The 22,383-nt window shown below is 33.3% G+C and overlaps 3 protein-coding genes and 1 long non-coding RNA gene across 14 annotated transcripts; 3 read left to right on the forward strand and 1 right to left on the reverse strand.

Annotated features, from left to right (window-relative positions):
• The first annotated feature begins 2,930 nt into the window (after positions 1-2,930).
• Positions 2,931-7,142, forward strand: Hlc (putative ATP-dependent RNA helicase DDX56). Of its 4 annotated transcripts, none has more exons than XM_071724811.1 (7): positions 2,931-3,263; positions 3,643-3,766; positions 4,677-5,120; positions 5,211-5,470; positions 5,596-5,788; positions 5,856-6,160; positions 6,344-7,142. In XM_071724811.1, the coding sequence occupies exons 3-7, from the start codon at positions 4,683-4,685 to the stop codon at positions 6,702-6,704; spliced, it is 1,557 nt and encodes a 518-aa protein (XP_071580912.1). In that variant the 5' UTR covers positions 2,931-3,263; positions 3,643-3,766; positions 4,677-4,682; the 3' UTR covers positions 6,705-7,142. The 4 variants fall into 4 exon arrangements, with proteins under 4 accessions (XP_071580912.1, XP_071580909.1, XP_071580911.1 ...); XM_071724810.1 differs by having other exon boundaries at positions 2,932-3,263; positions 4,488-5,120; XM_071724808.1 differs by lacking the exon at positions 3,643-3,766.
• A 202-nt stretch (positions 7,143-7,344) lies between these two features.
• LOC139785633 (pyruvate dehydrogenase phosphatase regulatory subunit, mitochondrial-like) lies at positions 7,345-14,578 on the reverse strand. 3 transcript variants are annotated; one of them, XR_011722015.1, is made up of 13 exons: positions 14,277-14,578; positions 13,118-13,349; positions 12,579-12,842; positions 12,332-12,494; positions 11,917-12,201; positions 11,519-11,821; positions 11,290-11,429; positions 10,816-11,021; positions 10,409-10,550; positions 10,051-10,320; positions 9,626-9,798; positions 7,869-9,515; positions 7,345-7,808 (listed from the first exon to the last, which is right to left on the reverse strand). XR_011722015.1 is itself a non-coding variant. In XM_071724806.1 (12 exons), the coding sequence occupies exons 1-12, from the start codon at positions 14,576-14,578 to the stop codon at positions 9,263-9,265; spliced, it is 2,733 nt and encodes a 910-aa protein (XP_071580907.1). In that variant the 3' UTR covers positions 7,345-9,262. The 3 variants fall into 3 exon arrangements, 2 of the variants coding, with proteins under 2 accessions (XP_071580907.1, XP_071580908.1); XM_071724806.1 differs by having other exon boundaries at positions 7,345-9,515; XM_071724807.1 differs by lacking the exon at positions 13,118-13,349 and having other exon boundaries at positions 7,345-9,515; positions 14,277-14,454.
• Positions 14,579-14,625: 47 nt separating this feature from the next.
• On the forward strand, positions 14,626-18,969 carry LOC139785637 (probable ATP-dependent RNA helicase DHX37). Of its 6 annotated transcripts, none has more exons than XR_011722020.1 (8): positions 14,626-14,753; positions 15,723-15,979; positions 16,164-17,102; positions 17,153-17,268; positions 17,345-17,547; positions 17,643-17,854; positions 18,098-18,198; positions 18,732-18,969. XR_011722020.1 is itself a non-coding variant. In XM_071724815.1 (6 exons), the coding sequence occupies exons 4-6, from the start codon at positions 17,703-17,705 to the stop codon at positions 18,806-18,808; spliced, it is 318 nt and encodes a 105-aa protein (XP_071580916.1). In that variant the 5' UTR covers positions 16,709-17,098; positions 17,153-17,268; positions 17,345-17,547; positions 17,643-17,702; the 3' UTR covers positions 18,809-18,969. The 6 variants fall into 6 exon arrangements, 2 of the variants coding, with proteins under 2 accessions (XP_071580916.1, XP_071580915.1); XR_011722018.1 differs by having other exon boundaries at positions 16,164-17,098; positions 17,153-17,273; XR_011722019.1 differs by having other exon boundaries at positions 16,164-17,098; positions 17,153-17,263.
• A 218-nt stretch (positions 18,970-19,187) lies between these two features.
• On the forward strand, positions 19,188-21,336 carry LOC139785638 (uncharacterized). Its single transcript, XR_011722021.1, has 2 exons — positions 19,188-20,179; positions 20,277-21,336. It is a non-coding gene; the product is annotated as an uncharacterized lncRNA (long non-coding RNA).
• The last annotated feature ends 1,047 nt before the right edge of the window (positions 21,337-22,383 follow it).

The following is a 22,383-nucleotide window of genomic DNA, read 5'->3' on the forward strand; positions in this document are numbered from 1 at the left end:
ATTAGATCTCCATTAGACGTATTGATAGATCTTTTTTAGACGTCATATAGATCAACCATAGATGTTTCATGGAGCTTCGATGGATAATTAAAATATGTTAACTAAACGTTTTATAGATTCTTTATGGATATACCACCTTGCTTATAAAGCTTACAACAAATTAGATAATTATTTATAAGTTGTATCCAACAAATTATCAAAAATTGCTTCGAAGACCCCTGTTATATGATACCAGAGATATCACTTCAGATGATCTGCAGCAAAGAATTATCGCAGTCAGGCCTCTCACAGGCTCGCCTCTTATACTAGCGCGTGATGTTTTTTTATTACGAGAAAGTACTCGCGCATGGTAGCCGCGTCGCGGCAGTGCGGGTTACTAACGCTCGCGGTTATATGTTTATAAAAGACGTCTAATGGACGTCCATATTATATCTATCCATATAACATCCAGCATGGACGTCCACTGGACATCTTAAATAGACTTCTAGTGTACAGTCATAAAAACTCCATGTAATGTCCACAAAAATTCCAAGAAACATCCATATGAGCTCCAAAAAGTGTCCATCGAAGAGCTCCATTATATGGAATAATCGAGAGAGAGAGAGAGAGAGAGAGAGAGAGAGAGAGAGAGAGACTATTTGCGTGTCTTATTACATATGTCCTCCGGGGCGAAGCCCGGGTAACCAGCTAGTATGTTTATAAAAGACGTCTAATGGACGTCCATATTATATCCATCCATTAATAGAGGCAAATTAGACCAAAAAAGTGCGTTATCTCGGAACCGGTTAAAACTACTCGGATTTAAACGTTTTTTTTTAATGTAGGTAATTAAAAACACTACAATGTTTATGGGTTAAAAATTGACGCTTTTTTTTATAATTAAAATAAACCTGAAAATTTATTAAATAAACAATTAGCGTAAATTTTAACCCATAAACATTGTAGTGTTTTTAATTACCTACATTTAAAAAAAACGTTCAAATCCGAGTAGTTTTAACCGGTTTCCGAGATAAAAACCTAATTTGCCTCCACTAGTGATTCTATTTGATGGTGTATCTTGACATGGAAATATACTTCTGGCATATGTAAGCTTGCTGTTAGCTATTATTAGGGGATGTTTTCCATCGGAAGTTTGTTCCGGTTTCAGCCAATATAGTGCAGGTGATTCTGGATCTGTTCTATATTTAATTTAAATTTTATATTCATTTATTTTATGATCAACGTTTGGTAGAGTAATGGCGAATTTACTACCAAAAATATTATCATGATTTACAATAGTTTTAGTTAATTCTTTTCTGGTAGCTAAGTCTCTTACACTATCTATTTTAAGTTTATAATTATCTAAAACTAATTCGTTACACGTCGGCATTTTCTTCTCTATTGTTAATATTGCCTTGCCCTCAAGAACATGACGTTTAAAATCCACGGATAATTCTAAGCGAGTATGAGTCACAGCAACGTGGTCTAGTCTCGAGTGAGAATGTGGATCTCCAGGTGAGAGATCCATTTGTGATTCTATTTGATGGTGTATCTTGACATGGAAATATACCTCTGGCATATGTAAGCTTGCTGTTAGCTATTATTAGGGGATGTTTTCCATCGGAAGTTTGTTCCGGTTTCAGCCAATATAGTGCAGGTAATTCTGGATCTGTTCTATATTTTTTTTTTAAATGTAGGTATTTAAAAACACTACAATGTTTATGGGTTAAAAATTGACGCTTTTTTTATAATTAAAATAAACCTGAAAATTTATTAAATAAACAATTAGCGTAAATTTTTAACCCATAAACATTGTAGTGTTTTTAATTACCTACATTTAAAAAAAAACGTTTAAATCCGAGTAGTTTTAACCGGTTCCGAGATAAAAACCTAATTTGCCTCCACTAATTAGACCAAAAAAGTGCGTTATCTCGGAACCGGTTAAAACTACTCGGATTTGAACGTTTTTTTTTTTAAATGTAGGTAATTGGAAACACTACAATGTTTATGGGTTAAAAATTGACGCTAATTGTTTATTTAATAAATTTTCAGGTTTATTTTAATTATAAAAGAAGCGTCAATTTTTAACCCATAAACATTGTAGTGTTTTTAATTACCTACATTTAAAAAAAAAACGTTCAAATCCGAATAGTTTTAACCGGTTCCGAGATAAAAACCTAATTTACCTCCACTACATATAACATCCAGCATGGACGTCCACTGGACATCTTAAATAGACTTCTAGTGTACAGTCATAAAAACTCCATGTAATGTCCACAAAAATTCCAAGAAACATCCATATAAGCTCCAAAAAGTGTCCATCGAAGAGCTCCATTATATGTTTATAAAAGACGTCTAATGGACGTCCATATTATATCCACCATGGAGGTAGATGTCTGGTAGAGCTATGGATGTTCATTGGACGTCCATTGGAGGTTGTGTTCTGTGTGGGATGCTTATTAAATATTAATATGATCCATATATGCGCCTGGACAAGTTGAATCCAATAGCAAGATCTTATTTAAATTTAATTTCGATCCAAATTTGGAACATATTTAAATTTAATTACTTTTATATTCAATATTTGGTTTTTATTTGAGTTTAATTTCGTTCATATAAATGACTAATATAAACCATATTTAAAACATATTTAACTCTTTTCCGCGGGACGTGTTTAGTATGTATAGTAGTAAGTTCTAATTATTAGAGAATGACTCAATTAATTTTATTTGGTATAAACTATAAACTTTGGTAAAGCCTTGTGTACACGATACTAGAAATCGGTCCGAGTTTCGGTTTAAGCCAATGAAACTGCTGCTTTTCTGTAAGAGCTGCAAATTGATTGGCTTAAACCGAAACTTGGACCGATTTCTAGTATCGTGTACACAAGGCTTAACATCGATCGACTGATTACATGAGTTAGGGGATTTTTAGGGGGAATCAGAAATTGTCTAGGGAAAGGCTGCAAGAATCATCTGGTAACACTGGTCTATGGCTGCTGCTGCATTTCACAGCCCATGGCCCATGAAAACCTAACTTTATACTGTGCTGTGACTGTTTGCGCACGTGTTACGTGTTAAGAATTGATAAACTGTACGTTTAATAAAGTAATAAGGTTTAAAGTTTGAGAATAAAATGTAATTATGCCTACAAACAGGATGGAATTAAATGAAAAAACTAAACCAAAATCGAAAATGTCTACAAGCAAGATGGAATTAAATGAAGAAATTGAACCAAAGTCGAAAAATTTTCACGAATTAGAACTAGACGACAGAATACTAAAGGTAAAATCGATTTGATAGATTATAATGAAGCATGATGTCTTATGTATCTAGTTTAGACGTATTTTATTACGCAATATTATTTTCTTGAACAATAAGAAAGTTTAATCAGGTGCATTCAAGCCGGCAAAGGAGCTAGCTTGCTTACCAAGCAAATGCAACTAACAAAGTAGTACTATTTTATAACTTTTAATAGTTTTAATGACAGTGTCGGTATTATTATATTGTGGTTGCGCGCAGAGTATAATATATGGTAAAAAAGCTGTGGGACAACAATATAACAATAATGATACTGTCCTTAAGAATTATAGAATAGGATTATCATTTGTACATCATTAAGCACATATTCTTTTATAATAACAAACTATAATTTTTGTTGTAGAGATTATATGTTAGAAATTATTATTACTATACTAAAAAGTAATCAGTACGTTCTCATTAACCACATGGATCTTTCCATCTTCTAATAACATCATATTTTGTACTTTTGAAGATATTACCGTTATGTAAGTGAAAACTAGTAAAATGTAAGCAATATTATTAAATTTATAGCATAAATTAATCAATAGAGAACATAATATGCTATATAGCTAAGTTGCTGCAATAAAGTAGCTAGCAATTTTTCAATACATTTGTTCTAGCTGCTTTACTTGCTGGCTTGAACATGCCTAATAAAACATTTTTTTCCTACTACAAGTATATATGTATAATTATTTTTGAGTGCTAAGAAGTGCAATCATGTTTCTCCTGTTTTATATCAGCAAATTGCACTCCTTTTCCATATTAAAGAATTGTCAATTCTGTTGTTTTCTTCTATTATTATTGTTGGATATTGTTACTTTATATTGCAGAATAGTTAGATTTAGTAATGATTAATTGAATTTTGACAATAACTATAGAAATTGAGTGTACTGAGAAAATGAATCTATTATGGGGCTTGCTTGGTATTTTTTGCACAAATTCTCTCATCAATCACTTTTGACACTCAAATGGTTAATCCTTGCCACCCATCTCTAGGATTTCATATAATCTACCTGAGTTGTTTTTAACTTTAACTTATAATTATTCATTTTATATTGAAAAAAGTTTTTAACATACAAATAAAAAATTTTTCATATATAAACATTTTTATTATAATTAAAAGTAAAAGAAAGTATAAATATTGCTATAAAAATAACTATTCAAAATCATTATCTTCAGTAAAACAGAAAATATCGCTATTTTTAGGTGCATGGGGTCTAAAAAGACCTCAAGTGGGTGGTGAGGGTTAAGCAATGACAAAGATAAGTTTATAGTTGTCAAATGGAAACATTGAGATAACATAATAGCATTATTTCGTAAATATTACTTCTAAAATGTGCAAGGCGATAAGTATAAGAATAATCTGAAAAATATATTAAAAAATAAATGTTATAGGCTATCATGAAACTAGGCTGGATGGAGCCTACATTAATACAAGAAAAAGCGATACCTCTGTTATTGGAAGGGAAGGATCTCTTAATTAGGGCTCGTACAGGTTCAGGCAAAACTGCTGCCTTTGCAGTACCGCTTATTCAGAAAATATTAGTAAAAAAACGAACACAAGAGAGACAGGAGATTAAAGGTCTGATCGTTGCACCTAGCAAGGAATTATGCAAGCAAATTCATGATGTTATCATGAACCTAACGATAAAGTGCTGTAGGGAAGTCAGAGTGATTGATCTTAGTCTACAAATGGATTTGAATTCGCAAAAACTTTTACTAAGCGAAATGCCAGATATTGTTGTGGTTACCCCAGGTCGATTATTGCAGCATTTAAAAGCAAAAAATTTGATGCTGAAACATAGTCTTGATACATTAATAATCGACGAAGCTGATTTAGTATGTACTTATGTCATAGAGTTTGTAAGCATTGCAAAGTGAATTTAATCAGATCATACCATTTAATATATAATTATATTATTGATACAGCTATTTTCATTTGGATATGAAAAGGACATAAAAGCTGTGTTAGCTTACTTACCAACGGCATATCAAGCAGTTTTGGCGTCTGCCACATTGTCTGAGGATGTTCAAACTTTGAAGAAATTAATTCTGCACAACCCTGCAATTTTAAAACTAGAAGAGCCACCGTTAGCTCCTCCTACACAATTGGCTCATTATACGTTGGCTGCAGAGGAAAATGATAAAGCTGCCATTTTATATGCCTTATTAAAATTATATTTAATTAGGTAATTTTACACACACACACATGCACACGCACACGCACGTTTAGTAGAGTATATAATATCTTCTAATAGAAAATTATTTTTGCCAATTACTGCAAATATATTATGCTCTTTTAATTTTTTATTAGGGGAAAATCTATAATCTTTGTACACACTGTAGATAGATGCTACAAGTTGAAGCTATTCTTAGAGCAGTTTGGTATTCCAACGTGTGTTTTAAATTCCGAGTTACCAGCAACCTCAAGATGTAGAGCGGTTTCGCAATTCAACAATGGCGCTTACGACATTATAATAGCATCGGATGAGAAAGTCTTAGAAGAGGTAGAAATATGCACATAATAAGGAATTGTACTTTATATCATTTTGTTCATATACATATCTCTTGTAGCCACACGTGATAAAACCGAAAAGAAGCAAACGAAAGAAAGACAAGGAATCAGGTGTAGCACGCGGTATCGATTTCCAATTCGTGTCCAATGTAATCAACTTTGACTTCCCATTGGATTTGAATTCTTACATACACAGAGCGGGACGTACCGCACGCGGGAAGAATCAGGGAACTGCTCTTAGCTTTGTAGCTATTAGAGAGAGACCATTGATGGAAGAAGTTGAACAGGAATTGAAGCACACTTACAACTGTGAAAGTCTATTTAAAACCTATCAGTTTAAATTGGAAGAAGTAGAGGGTTTTCGGTACGACTCAATTTTTCTGATTTTATTGTAACATATAATAAAATTTTGAAATTATAGTTAGATTTTTGTAGAAGAATATAGGTACCTTCTTTATCTTTTTTTAGTTATATTTTCTTTTTAATTTTGTATAGAATTATTTTCGACGCTGATCTGTTTTATTTTGCGAAATTATGATAATTTCAGATATCGTGCGAAAGATGCTTGGAAAGCTGTTACAAGGATTGCCGTTCGAGAAGCGCGATTGAAAGAAATTAAACAGGAAGTTATGAATTGTGAGAAACTAAAAAGTTACTTCGAGGATAACCCGCGAGACTTGAAGTCATTGCGCCAGGACAAGACGTTGCATACTGTGAAATTGCAACCGCATTTAAAAGATGTGCCTGAATATATAGTACCACCCACTTTGAAGAAAGTCATGGGAATGGGAAGAAGGAAAAGAAAATTTGACAGGGATGCTGCATCATCGGGAGCAACGAGTGCTAAGTCGAGACATCTAGCTCGCACTTCAAATCCACTGATAAGTTTACAGATACCAAATAAATAAATCTTTGTAGATTAATTTAATTCATGAGACCGTCAAGATTATAGTATGTGATCAATTGTACAATCACACATACCTATATGCAAAAATTCCACTAAAAGGAATTTGTTTTTTCATTTTTAATTCTGACTTCTACTACGCATATTTATAGAATTAAAATAATTAGTAAACATATAAACAAATATCTGTACATGATTGTATGCATACAAATTTCTTGCGCATCGACATTTTCTGTGCATTTGCCATTGAAATGCCATTGACTGGAGTATAGAGATAAGAAAATTAATGGAGAGTATAAGATCCCATTTTAGGAAAAAAGACCTTATTCGCAATTGGAAATAATGGCTATATAATGATCAGTTACGTTGAAATTAATTTTTCAAGTAAACCACGATTTGTTTTCATTGTTGGAATATTTTTAAATAAAATATTTATATATTACATTGCTTTTTGATTCTTCATATCAGAAGAACTGCAACAAAAGATTTTAAATCATAGATTATATGATAATAGATATGATCCTTATGTAAATATTTCCTATTAAGTTTGTTCAAGATAGTTTGTGTGGATTTTTTCTAGTTATTTCTTATCTATATATAAAAAAAGCAAGATGGAATATAAATAAATGTGTGAGAAGCAAATATTAAAATAATTAATTTTTTTTACTAGATAGAAGTTTATTATTTTTCTAAGAGTTATACAAACACCACTTACAGTTTTTTAAATTATCTAAAAGATATTCTAAACTTGATTTAATCTAATTTAATTTAATTTTTTTTACAACGAACGAGTGACTGCACTACTGAAGCCTCGAAACTTTTTGCATTACTTCAGGATTATAATTATCCAGTCTTATTACGAGCCCAGTCCGGTGGAGATTGAAGCCTTACCATCCTTTACAATTTCCTCTTTTTTGAACGAATTTAGAGGAGTTCATGGAGCTGCAAGTATTATGTTTGTGACATTTTTGGGCTCATCATCCTTTTTCGCGCGCACGCGCCCTCACTCTTCATCTCGCGAGTATCGCATTTTCGTCCAGTCTGCGATCCTGCCGGAACAAAACTCTGTATCCAAGAATTCAAATCCGATGTGTCTTCTCTTTTGTGTCTAAAATTGTTCCATTTTATACATTCTAGTTTTCTCCCAGTTCTCTTTATAATGCGTTACCTTCTTAATAAAGGTGATCACATTCTACTTGATGTCACTGTTCAACATTAGAAGAATAGTGGCATTATGTTTTCGGCAATTATCCAATTCTACTGATGTTATGACCTGCTCCCATGTGATACAATGAAATAAAATGTTATTCCATCTTCGCGTTGTTCTTCGTGAGGCAGAAGACACGTCTCTTGCTGACCATCTTACTAATCCTTTTGAGGTATGCCATCAAGCAATAACTATTATATGATAGACTATTATCGGGCACAGTTATTTCTCTATTTATTTCTCCATATTCGTAAGAATTCAGAGATTTCGGAAGATTATAGATCGTATTGTTCCTTAGGAACATTTCAATGATGTATCGACACTTAGTAAATAGTATATTCGTCGTATTTTTTGCATTTAATATTAAAAAAGTCGTAATTGAAGCTATTTTTATGGTAAAGGAATTGAGTAGAAATGAAAATAAATGATTTGAGAAGGGTGATTTTGACTTAAGTTCAACAATCAAGAAGATATTACTGTGCATCTAGTGGGACATGAAAGAAATTATGTGTTATGAGTTACTAAATCCAGGAAAAATAGTAATTGCTAAGCGCTACCAACTTGTCGAAATGCCATTTACTGATGAGCAATCGTAAGGTCATTTTGCTCCATGACTTCACACGCAGTAAAAACGACAAAAAGTGTCATCTTGGGCTGGAAGTTCTCTCTTACGTAGTTTTTATTTGCCAGACAATGGCTCCTTCAGATTACCACTTGTTTAAGTCATAATGTCATTTGGCAAATACATATTTCACGACAGATGACAATGTCCGAAAATGTCTCGATATTCTATCGCCTCAAAGCCGTCAAGTTCCTATCACAATGGTATAAAATCATCTCGATAATAATCGAGAATATTTCGACAATTGAGCCTTTTTTAGTCTTTTTTAAATAAAATTTTGATTTTACCCAAAAACTGGAAGAAATTTATCTCTACAACCAATATTATAAATATAACGAAAATGTTACATTCAACATTATGAATAATCTATCAATACAGATTTGCAGCAATTTACACTGTAAAATAAGAGTCATTTCAGAAGATTATATATATTGCTTAATAAATAAAACATTTTATTAAAGTTATTAATAAATAAAATTAATATTAATTAATAATATTAAAATTAAATTTAATTATATATTAAATTTAATAATTAATAATATTAAAATTAAATTTAATTATATAATAATATTAAATTTAATAATATTAAAAGAAAGTTACTAATAAATTATTTTTATAACATATATTTTACGCGCGCGATAACATATAAGTTATAAATTATTATGCAGAACTACGAATAATATATTACTCATTAAATTCCGAGTTGATAATAAAAATGATTAAAATATTTTTTTTAACATGAGACGTCACTTTGGTATGAGATAACCGGAGTAGGAATATATTTTTTGTTTAATTTACTGCTTATTGGTATGGGCAATGGATGGATATGTGGTTTAGCAGGAAATTTAGTCCCAGCGATATCAATTTCATAACATGTCGTTGGATCCATTATAAAGTCTGTTGTAACTGTGTTTGTCTGTTGTCTTTCTGCTCTAGGAAGACTAATAAATCCAAGACAAACGAGTTTCTCTGTTACAAAACCATAGCTAAAAAAGTGATTATAATATAATAATGCTAATGATGATGCTATATACATATAATACAGATAAATAACAACATATAAAATGTATGTTCAATAAATGCAACACATATTTACCCGGCCGATGTAACAGTACCAACAAATTCACCATTCCGATATAACGGTTCACCACCCCACGCCCACACATCCTTGTTCAAGTCCATGCCGTCAAGAACAAATAGAACCAATCTTCTTGTCACTCCTTGCATCTTCTGCTGTTGTAAAGCAGATTTGCCAATAAAATAGCCCTTCTGTAATAAAATTATAAAATATTTATTAAATTACATCGGATCTGACCCATTTTTGACTGTATATGTGTTTGTAACTGCTCTTAACATTTTTAAATCTTTCAATTTTATTTTTTAATAAATTTGCAAAACACAAACGATAACACAAAAAGTTCTATACTTTATTAAAAAAAAAAAAAAAAAAAAAAAAAAATTTAAATGTAGAAACATGTGTGCAGAATACAAATAGAATAGGATTAATGCGGCGATATTAACATCTAACTTTACGCTGTAGCCGCTTCCAGCTTCGTACGGCGTGACATACGGTGTCAATTCTTCAGCCCAAAACGGAATAAATCTTTCTATTCTCATGAAACGTTGTGTGAGTACACCAACATCTCGTGCACCGTAGTCTTTGCCTACAGCCATTAATGTTGAATAAACGTGCAGCGCATATTCCGAAGGTATGTAGAGACAATAACCAGATTCACCCGTATGTGTGAATGCCATCACCATAACGTCCGAAGCATATGCAACGTTTACCGTCTACCATTTTGAATAAAGGATCAATTTGAGATATCTGTACTAAAATAAAAGAAATGATCAATGTGACGATTACGAAAAGTACTCTGACCTTATAAGTGAAGGGTGAAAGATTGATGTCAGAGTTGGATAACTCGGAAAGCAGATCAGTAGCTTTCGGACCTACTACATTGATCACTGTATATTTTGAAGTCACGTCATTAAGACCTACCGAATGGTCTGTCGGCAAATGTCTATTTTGTTAAATAAGGAAAAATTTATAAAAATTATATTAATAATAGTAATAATGCTTATATATTAACAGAAAGTAAAGAATAATTTATAATAGTAGCTTTGGAATTCAAATGAGAAAATCAATTCTTAGTAAAAGAATTTCTTTTTAAGAATAAAAAATATCTAATACATTTATTATTGTATTTTTTAATTTAAAATTGAATTTCTCTTTGATTCCAAACTAATATCTGTTTGTTTTATTATAACCTGTAGAATAGCACTTACCTAGACATCCACTGATAAATACGTGTCTGCTGTGACGTAGGCGAGACCATAAAATAGCTGTTTTGTCCTTGTCGTACCAACATACAGTCATTTTCATAACCACCTTTCTCATTTTGCATTCCTGTATGAACTATTCCGCCAACTGATATATTAGCATCATTAGAACACAACTGTTGCAGGTAGTCTACTACCTCTCCATGACTAGACTACAAGAAAATTAATTATTAAAAAGATAAGATAATAAAACAGGGATATAATTAAATCTGTAACATTAGAAACCGTATGTTTGATCAAATTTTGATTAATTGGACTTATGTTATTATTGCATACTTTTAATATACCTCAAAAAGTAAATTTTGATCATAAATAAATTTTAAAAAAGATTTTGATTTTTGCAGAAAAGAGAGCGAGGAAAGGAGGAAAATATTTAACATATATTTCGCATTCATTGATTTCGTTATATTAATCACTTACTTTGATTTCGATTTTCGAAAATGAGCTCATATCTATTATTCCGACACCTTCTCTGCACGCTTGAAATTCATCCTTTATGAAATCAAAGAATTTTGGTTTATAAAAGCTACCTTTGGGCATAGTCGGCTTTTTCTGTCCTCCTATCAAATATAAATAAAAATAACATAAGTTTTATAATATTTCAACGATATGCTTTGTTTCAGAAGATTTAATATTTTAAGGAACCCACGTCTATAAGTAGGGTCAAAGTAAAGTGGACGTTCGTAGGCCATTTTTACACCAAAAATTGCACCGCGTTCTTCCAGAACGGAATATAAGGGTGAACAACGCAATTTACGAGCGTATTTATATTCAGATTGATGAGGATATAATATAGCATAATTTCGGCCAACTACTTCCTTCATTCGCTGCTGCAGGTATTGTTTATTGTTGTGTAAATCTAGAAATCTTTGCACATTAAACGGGAGCACCTCCTGCGTCGATTCACCATTTATTAAAGATTCAGCGATTTCTTTACCAATTCCACCAGCACCTTTTAAAAAAATATATAGTGATATCTCAAATTTATTCATATGAGAAGTGAGAATGGATCAAGGAACTAAGAGACGTTTTCAAAATCTTGCTTACCTTGCAATGAATTGCCATTCATCCCAACGGCAACAAAATAGTTCTTTACTTCAGGACTTTCTCCTAATATCCATCTACCATCTGGTGTAAAATTGTCAGGGCAATTATATATATTTGGATGTTTTATTTCTTTTAAGATCGGTAATCTATGTATAACTTTTTCCCATAATGGCTGCCAATGAGCTAGATCACTTTTTACGTGTTTTGTCCAATCTTTTGAAGGAACTCGACCGCTGCCAAACGCTGGTTTTGCATCAGGCTCAAACCAGCCAAGTAAAAATCCACCTGCGGAATTATCAATTGCAGTTTTATTATTATAAATAACGTATGTGCATCATAAATATAACATATACCTTCATATCTTTAATTCATCAAAAACATTTAATACTATATAGAAAATATGGAAAAGACATACCTTCCCATTCTCTCATATATGAGTATGAGTCAAAATCTCGTATATATGGCAAAGATGTACTGATTTCTGACGACAAAGGAGATACGATTGCATATAAATGTTCCGCAGGATATGCAGGAATTCGAACAGGTGGTGTACATTTTAATCCTAACTCACGGGCCCACTATGGAGTTAACGAACAAATATATTAGATTAATCATATTGTAAATGCTATAATTGCATTTAGGATTTTTGCAAATATACCTACCATCCCAGCACAATTAATGAAATACTGGCAGAAAACAGTACCATATTCAGTCTTGACACTTTTAACAGCACCTTTTTCAGTCTTTACTTCTTCTACACGACAATGCTCGACATATCGTGCTCCTCCTTGCTTCGCTAATTTTGCTAAGACTTCACAAATTGCAGTTAGATTAGCAACAGCATCTTCTGGTACCCAAATTGCTCCTTCTATATCCTCAACGTGTAAGTAAGGATGTAATCTTTTCAGTTCTTCTTTACCCAAGATCTATAATGTATTAATATAATTTTATAACTAGGTAATTCTCAACAATTACTACATGCTATATGTTATGCTTTACATTATAATTTAGAATATTACAAAGTATAAATAATATTATACAGTAGAAAGTGTTTACTAATTTCATAAAATTGATTTTTTCTCGCAATATTGTCTTTTCATAGAGATTCATACAATTTGTAGTCAATTTATTCAAGCGTGAAGTTAAATTATATTAAATTAGTATCAAATCAATTGTGATCAATAATAAAAAAAATATTTACTTCACAATGCAATCCAGTTGGTACATTATAAGCCATTCTCCTTTTAAGGGCTACCATTCTATCCTTAGACTGAGCCAAATTTATACTGCCATATTGCCTCAATCCTATGTCATAGCCCATTTCCTGTAGCTGCTGATATAACTTGATGCTGTATGCAATTAAGTTCCTGCGAGAAATTGGCTTGAAGAGCCCAAGTGTACCAGAGCCAAAGTGTGAGGATCCACTGCCAATTCTATAATCAAGTGATTGTCTTATCATTTAATGGCTATAACTCAGATAGCTAATTTGCTAGCTATTTCTGACAGAATTTGCTGCCAGTACTGCTGCTGACATACTGTGGACAGCTTGCTTATTGGGTTTGCAACCATTTAAATGATTACAAAGCAGCAGAGTCTGTAAGTTCTGTTAGCAAAACTCAGATAGCCAAATTTGTCAAAAACAGATTTTGAAAGTGTCTACTATAAGCTTTGTTGAGATTGCCAGCAACAGAATCTGCTAACAGAATATAATGACAGATTGATTACAGAAATTGAGCACAATATGCTGTTTTATAATCATTTAATTAATGTATTTTATTTAAATGTTTATAAAATAATAGATAAAATAGATTCTATTTAATTTATGCCAACAATCTACTGTCAGATTATGTCGGCAGGCTCTATGGATAAAACATGAATTTAATACTGATACCATCGACATATAGTATGGACTACGCAATCCCTATATGAAAGCCTTCAAAAAGTGTTCGGTAGAGTTGACCTCTACCTCGTACCCTCTTCATCTGTACGCACTGGATAGAAAAAGACAGCTTGACCTCTACCAGTCGCTATCTCTTTTTTTCCACTGGTGTGAGTCACCGGTCATATTTTTCTATACCTAGGCACAGTCCATACTATATGTCGATGACTGATACAGATGATACCGGATCTGTAATAACTGAGCAAAATCTAGGTATTGCAAATCTGTTGTCATACTATAGTCAATTTGCTTATTGAGTTAATGTGGACACAGTTGATATCAATTTAACATAATATTCTGCTCGAATCTATTGGCAATCTGCTGATATATCATTAATATTTTTTAGTTTACTAGAAAAGTAATTTTGCGAGTTACGATTTAAATTCCAAACATATAAACTACAAATTAGGCATAGATTTACGTGTTTTGCTCCAAGACGAGGACATCGTTCCATCCGTTCAGTACTAAATGATAGGCGACCGAATTAGCGACAGTTCCAGCACCGGCGATGACGATTTGCGATTGCGATGGTAGGTATGGTGGATCTTCAGACGAGTGACCTTTCTCACTGGACAATGAATTACGACTGGCGTCCGTCGATTGGCATCGCAGGCAACTCTCATCGTTGTAGGTTATGTAACGCACACTGATTACCGAGCTCTTCGCTCTTAAACTATTTTTTCCGAACAAACACGCGCGTCTCGAACAGAGTAGCCTCAACATTAAACGCCGCTGAGCGATTCGATAGCAGCGCGAAACACGCGTGATTCGTTTATAACTTGTGAGTTCAAAGTTATCAGTCCGATTGATGTTTCCCGTTGAAAAGAAAATCGACTCAGACTACTCCGAGTAGTCCGAGTCTGAGCCGAATCGATTGGATAAAGTTAAACGAAAGATGGTATGTATACATGCGACAAACTTTGGAAAGGACTCCTGCATTTTATGCCTCGTGATTAAGACTTTAAATTATAGAATACACATTAATAAGATTTTAAAAACACGAGACTTTAGTTTGCTTTAGTTTAGTTGTCTATTTATTTTTATCGTATTTTGAATATATGTATATATAAACACTATGGCTGCATTCCGATATTCACTGTCAGCAACTTTCAGTACTGAAAATCTATAGTATACGTGACGTAAAATATAGACGTTCACTATAATACTGACAGTGAATATCGGAATGCAGCCTATATATAGGGGCTGCGCGCGCACAATGAAAGGAATAGAGAACAGGGAATAGGGAACAGTTCAATATTAATATATGAAATTTATTAATATATCCTATGTACTTTATTATCACAGAATAGACGAAGGAATAGCGCTAAGGAACAGTGATGAAATTTTATTCTATATTCTGCCATGTGCACAATGCATATGTTAAATATTAAACTGTTCTCTATTCTGTTTCCTGTTCGTTATTCCATTCATTGTGCGTAGCCCCTAAAGGACCAACGTACAGTTGGCAAACTATAATTAAAAATTATTTATAATTATCTTTTCCAATTGTTTGGAAATTATTGGCAGAATTTTAGAAAAAGCTCCAGAATCATTTGGATAAAGTGTCAAAATATATTTTATTATTTATTATACTATACTCGATTGCAAACGATTGCTACAAACGATTGCTCCTTAATTGCTCCTTCAGAATCAAGAATTGCTCCCCTTTTAAAATTAATATATTTTTTAAATATTTACAAAAAACGTAAAATTTATTATTATCACTTAAAAACATATTTCTAATAACTTTGTGCAACTAAATCCAGCATAAAATGATTGCTCCTTGATTGCTCTTTATTGCTCCATTATTACTTTAATAATTTATTGCATTTTTATTGAAAAATTAACAAATTAATTATTTCACAAGTGAGGACGCAGCCACTATCAGCTGCCTATTGTGGCTGTGTTCCGAAATTCACTGTCAGTACCTAAAATCTATAATGTGCGTGACATAAACTATAGATTTGCAGTACTGGCAGTGAATATCGGAACACAGCCTGTATTAACTATATATGGCTCGGCAGCCAACGGCGGAAATATTCGAACGTAATATAACAACTCTATGGTCGGTATTCATATAGCCGCTGTGAGTTTGCTGTCATGTTGCCAACAATCGTTGATGCGGTAATTATGCATATTAAGACCCCACTCGCCAATAACCTTGACCTTGAAAAAAGTGGCGGTCACGATCCGTTCAAAAGTTACGAAGCATTAAAGTTTTTGCTTTACAAAATTAGTTGTATATCGCCACAAATATTCACACAGATGATCGACTAACTTATCTTGTTTAATACCACTTCTACTTAAGGAGGTTCGATGGCTTCATCGGGGGGAGTAGTGGGACGCGGGGGTTCTGGTAACAGCGCACTAGCGTTTGAAGTAGTGGGAGTGAAGGGGATTGCTCTGATTGGTCGCCGCGTGTATAGTGCGTGTTGCTGTTCACGTCGTTCACGACCGTGGCAGTCTAGCAGACGAAAAATCAAGCAATGTATGCTTTAATAATTAATTTTTCTACGAAATGTGCGGTAACCTTCCCCTTTCTTTCGCTCATTTATTTGTAAATTATTAAGTTACATATGCATATTTTTTTTCCTTATTATTTGCATTTTTTCTTGCACTTATTTCATTCTGAAGGTATGCAATATGTCATTACCCATAAGAACCTATGTTAAAAATACAGCCAGTTTCATGTTTTAATATGTTGTTCTGGAATGCAAAATAGAATTATGTGAATTTTTTGGGAATTTTTCACCGTCCCGTTTTGAAAAAAATCTACTCCAAAAATTGTACTTTTTAAACCAAATTTTAAACCAAATCAAATCCCTAAGAGCACAGTTGACGGAAAGTCGACGGCAAGTCGACTTTTATAAGTCGACTTCTAGTCGACTTCTAAAAATGGCGGAAAGTCGACTAAAAGTCGACTTCTAAATAGTCGACTTATAAAAATGGCGGAAAGTCGACTAAAAGTCGACTTCTAAATAGTCGACTTATAAAAAGACGGAAAACAGTCAAGCGGCGCGTCTTGCATCATCAATATGGCGGCGAATCTCGAGGAGGCTGGAGCAGCAGAGCTTACGCGAGTGCGAGGAATACGTGCCGCGAGACAGGACACGATAAGACGTCGTAAAGCGCCGCGCTATCAACCACCGCCACGAAACGTCGTCGTCGTCGTCATTCACAGTCCTCGTCATCATTGTCTTCCCGTTGACTTCCTCGATTAGATCAGAATACTGGAATTTGACTGTATGTACGTTGCAATATGTTTGAGATGGTTATCTACAACAAAAATTGTTACAGAATGCCGTTACCAACCGACATGGAAGCGAAATTGCTGCGCCAGATAGTTCTTGCAGGTATGGCGGATCTAAAAGAGGATCAGGATAAGGCCAAGTGGAAACATGCTTACAGGTTAGGTATGGTGTGTTATTAATTATCATCGATAATTAAGACCTATTGAATGCGACCTCTCCATTCTGAACCATCTTTCAGAACACCAGAAATGGAGGAACTTGTGTTCATGCATTCTTTGTGTGTTCTACGGAAAATCAGTCCGGAATAGGTAGTTTATAAAGAGGTGTACGAAACGAATAAGATGTACATGCGAGGTGTCACGGCGATAGAACCCGAATGATTGCCGAAATTCGCTCCCATGCTATGCATCTTAGTGAACCATTGGTTGATCCACCGCCAAGGTATTTTTATCACAATTGTTGCTTTATAATGTTTTTCCTACTTATTTATAAAGATATTAATCTTTATTATAATCGAATATTATTCTCATTTATAGATATAATCAAGGAACCGGGAAGATTATTTGCCGCGTGTCTGGTACATTCGGAAAGGCCGGATGGGCACTACCATCGATGGATATAGAGCATCCGTGGACGGTGTCAAGTGGTTCGCGTATTTCTTCTTGGAGGGTCAAGTGTGCCCTAAGCTGAAACGATTTGTCCCGTCGCTGCTGACGACACCTGGGAGCATCACCAAGTCATGGGCCAGGTAAATCGTTAAGGCTCAGACACAATGACAAAAATAAGGAATAAGATAAAGGAATAAGGAATAAGGGAATGTCGCATCTCACTTCAGTACACGTACATTAAAGTGAGATGCAACATGCCTTATTCCTTATTCCTTTATCTTATTCCTTATTCCACTCATTGTGACTGAGCCTTTATTCTATCTCCTTTCGATTTCACGTTGATTCATCGAATAGATTACATCAATTCAATACGATTTTTTCAGGTTGATACCACGCACTCAAGCAATAGTAGTACAAACGCTGCAGTCGCAGGGAGTCGTGTCCAAAGACAAACTGCTAGAAATCTGGGGTTCGGATAAAAAATGTGAGATTTTAATTTATAAAATAATATTTAGATATTATCATAGACTTCTATACAATACTAGACCGCTGACAGGCATCTCGGCCGTGATGCTTGCCGCCATGTTGATTTTAGTCAAGATATGCTATAGGTACTACAGATTCTATACAAGTGGTTTTATACAAGATTTCTATACAATAGTCTGGCATATACAGATAGTCCAAAAGAAAGGGTTTAATACTACAGGAGTAGTGGTTCGATTTCGGCATCCAAGTACGCTACTCGTCGAAGACATGACTTACAAACTTATTGATAACATGTACCAATATTTAACACAAAAACATTCGCCTGCTTCGTTATGTACTGTAATAACGAATGCAGATAAACGCACATCATGAGCAACTGAACATCCGATAGTGACTTATTGTTAATTCAATATGGCCGCACCCTTCACTAACACTTGCACCTCGCACTCGCATCAGCTTTTCGGCAGTGCGTCCATAGATGTTAGTGGTCTAGTATAAAAGTCTGTGGATGTTATATATTTATAATTTTAGTTCTGTTGTCAGCTTACCAGAAGTGGCTGCCGGAATCCGCGCACGCAGAAGTGGCACAGATATGGCCGCCTTTGTAATTAAGAATAAAACATTAGGATTGTAATTATACAGTTTTTTAGATAATTAAATTATTTTATATATGAAAAAAATCGAAATGCATCAGTTTTAGCCCTCCAGCAAGGGGTCGATTGTGTATCTTGAAATAATGAGGTAAAAATTACAAAAGTGAAAAAATTCATTAGCGTATCTACGATTTTATTTATCAAAATCTAATAAAATCTGTTAACTTTTGTCATTTTCACCTCGTTTCAAGGTACACAACCGACCTCCAGACGTACGCGGCGGCTTATTTTATCGACTTTAAAAGTTGGCGGGAAGTCGACTTTTCGTCATGACGGGAAGTCGACTTTTCATCATGACGGGAAGTCGACTTTAATTCGGTGGTTTTTGCGACATTCGCCGACTTCAAGTCGACTTCAAGTCGACTTTCGTCCTTAAAAAAGTCGACTTCTCTGCCAAGTCAGTTTCGGTAGAAGTCGACTTCAAGTCGACTTAAAGTCGACTTTTTGCTCTTAGGGAAGTTAAAAGACGATTAAGAATCAAATTTAAAAAAGAAACATAAACCTAAAGAAATCTTTCTCTCTGTGTATGTAATGCAAATATAGGGGAGACCGGGGCACCATGAGCCACGGGGTACCATGGGTCATTGGCCTAGTTTACATCGATCACTTGATACGCGTATTAAATAGTAAATAACTAGTAAATTAGTTTAATTATTGGCTGATCAGTTCAAATATACTATTTGATACGCGTATCAAGAGATCGGTGTAAACTAGGCCATTGACTGTTTAGGTTAATCTAGAATGTTTAGGTTGGTATAACTAGTATCATGTGACAGTTAAGCCCCTTGCACAATGCCAGGCAACAGGCAATAGGAACGGAATAGAAATCAGAAATCATGTATAAATGCAGAATAAACAGTGACACAGGCAATAGACACAGAGTTTCCATCACGTTGGAAATTCTGTGCCTATTGCCTGTTGCCAACCAATCATAGTATTCGAATTTTTTAGGTTGTAATTAACGATTTTTTGGTTATTTCCTGTTCCTATTGCCTGTTGCCTGGCATTGTGCAAGGGGCTTTACTTCATTGCCCATACTTCGTATCTATCGGTGGTAGTGATCAAAGGCCTAGTTTACACCGATCTCTTGATACGCGTATCAAATAGTATATTTGAGCTAATTAGCCAATAATCAAACTAATTTACTAGTTATTTACTATTTAATACGCGTATCAAGTGATTGGTGTAAACTAGGCCAAAGTCCGTTGTCTCGAGACGCACGTGACATAAATGATTTTCGTGATACGTATAAGTAACCTTTTAACTGATTAAAAAAGTTTTAATATTGGTTTTGTAGTAGAATTATATACATGTACTGAAACTCAGGTACAACTTTCTAGCTTTCTTTTGTGATTTTATAACACTATAGATAATCATGTATCATTAATTTTTTTAATTACGTTTTACCGTTTTCTATATTAAGTGCATTCGGGGCACCATGGGTCACACATTAACTTATGCACGCCATCGAGGATATTGATAGATAAAGATTTACAGTCAACGGTACAGGAAAAAGAAGTAGCTGATGAGGTCCCAAGCCAGTTTAAAAGTCCCGCAGAAATTAGAGGTTATCCAAAGGCAATACATCAGAGTATGGAACTAGAAAACGTAGACAGCAGGGTAGCAGCAAAATTTTGACTGATTCTCCGGAGAAAAAAAGTTTAGTAGAAAAAAAGAAAAAACAAGAAGAAAAGGAAAATAAGACACGAAAGAAAAAACCAAAAAAGTAAAAAGACATCCTTACAGTTATTAATAAAGAGAGTTATTAATGAATTAGATAAAGAAAAGAGTATAAACGTTTATGTTTTTTGTTTGTAAAAGAGTATGAACATTTGTTTTGTTTGTAAAAAAATGAACATTTATGTCTTTTGTTTGTAAAATGTTATTTTTGAACAAAGAAAACATGTCAGAAATAAATTTTTCTTCCAGAAAATAATATTTCAATAGTGGGTAGTTCGGATATCTTGTCTGTCCTGTAAAATCCTAAACAGTGTGATAAAAAATGTATAAAATAAAATATATTTTTAACTTTTGTAACATTTCGTTACTTCTTGAATGAATAAATCTAGTTTTCGTGTGTGACCCATAGTGCCCCAGTGACAGACTCATGGTGCCCCGGGTATGGGGCACCTTGGGTCATTTCTCAAAAAATGTGTTTTAATTTTTTTCTCAAAAACTAATCAATATTTATCAAATATGCTAAATAAACTTTAAAATATACATTGTGCTTTAACTATTAAAAAAAATGAGACAAAAAATCTTATATTTAAGGGTACTTTTCAGAGTTTGAATTTTTGTGACTCATGGTGCCCCGGTCTCCCCTAGATGGCTTAATGTCTGTTTAATAGCATGCAACTTTTGTTTGAAATAATTTTTCATAAAACAAACAGTTTACAGTAATTTGGAGCGATCAAGTTAAATGATTTACCCTATAAATAATATTGTATATATGTATGATTATTAAATTTTTATATTATTATATATATGACTAACTTTTCCTCATTTCATAAAACTTTACTTTTTAAATAAAAAAGGCAATATCAAAATTATCCTTTCAATTATTTTTTAATTCTTTTTATTATTTTTTCTGCATATATATATATATATAATCTCTATTATATAATTTCTATATAAAATAGAATGTATGTATGTCTGTTCTTTATACACTCTTAAACTATTCGACTGAATTTTTATCAAAAGTATATAAAATAGGAGTAGAATTTTCCGGGGAGTGCTATAGAGTGTATAGTTTTTCGTTACCGATATTTTTGGGAACCGGTATTCGAAATTTTTCCAATTTTTCGGGAAATAATTGACCGAATTTTAAAGAATTGTATATAAAACAGGGGTAGAATTTCCTGGGGAGTGCCATAAAGTGTATAATTTTTCGTTACCGATCTTTTTGGAAATCGGTTACAAAATTTTTCCAATTTTTAAGCAAATAATTGAGTGAATTTCAAAGAATTGTATACGACGGAATTGAACTTCAGTCGATAAAAAAGTGATATTTTTCAATTTATATAGCATTTTTGTGGATTGGTGTGTATGTATGTTTGTTTAACTACTTATTCGTTAGTGGACCAAATTTTAAAGTGGTATATATAAAATAGGGGTAGAACTTTCCGGGGAGTGCCATCATGTGTATAGTTTTTTGTTACCGATTTTCTGGAAACCGATTTTTCTAATTTTTCTAATTTTTCGGGAAATAATTGACCGAATCTTAAAGAATTATATATGAAACAAGGGTAGAATTTTCCGGGGAATGCTTTTACATTAATCTACCGATTTATCGATTTAGTTAAAACCGATTCATTAATTTTTCGAGGATGGGTTTAATTGCCACGATGTGTATTATTTTTTGATAACAATTTATTTTTTTATGTAGGATAAGTTGCTGGTTTCACATATTATATGTCAACAGTTACTTCAATTCGTGTCTGTCGTGAGCGATTATATGTCAATTTGAAAATCAGTCAACAGGAGTAGAACGTTATAAATATATACAAGAACGAAATGGACAGAATGGATGA

This window comes from Temnothorax nylanderi, unplaced genomic scaffold (genome assembly GCF_030848795.1).
Source record: "Temnothorax nylanderi isolate EJ_2023f unplaced genomic scaffold, tnyl_v1.0 TNYL_tig0851_pilon, whole genome shotgun sequence".
NCBI lineage: Eukaryota > Metazoa > Arthropoda > Insecta > Hymenoptera > Formicidae > Temnothorax > Temnothorax nylanderi.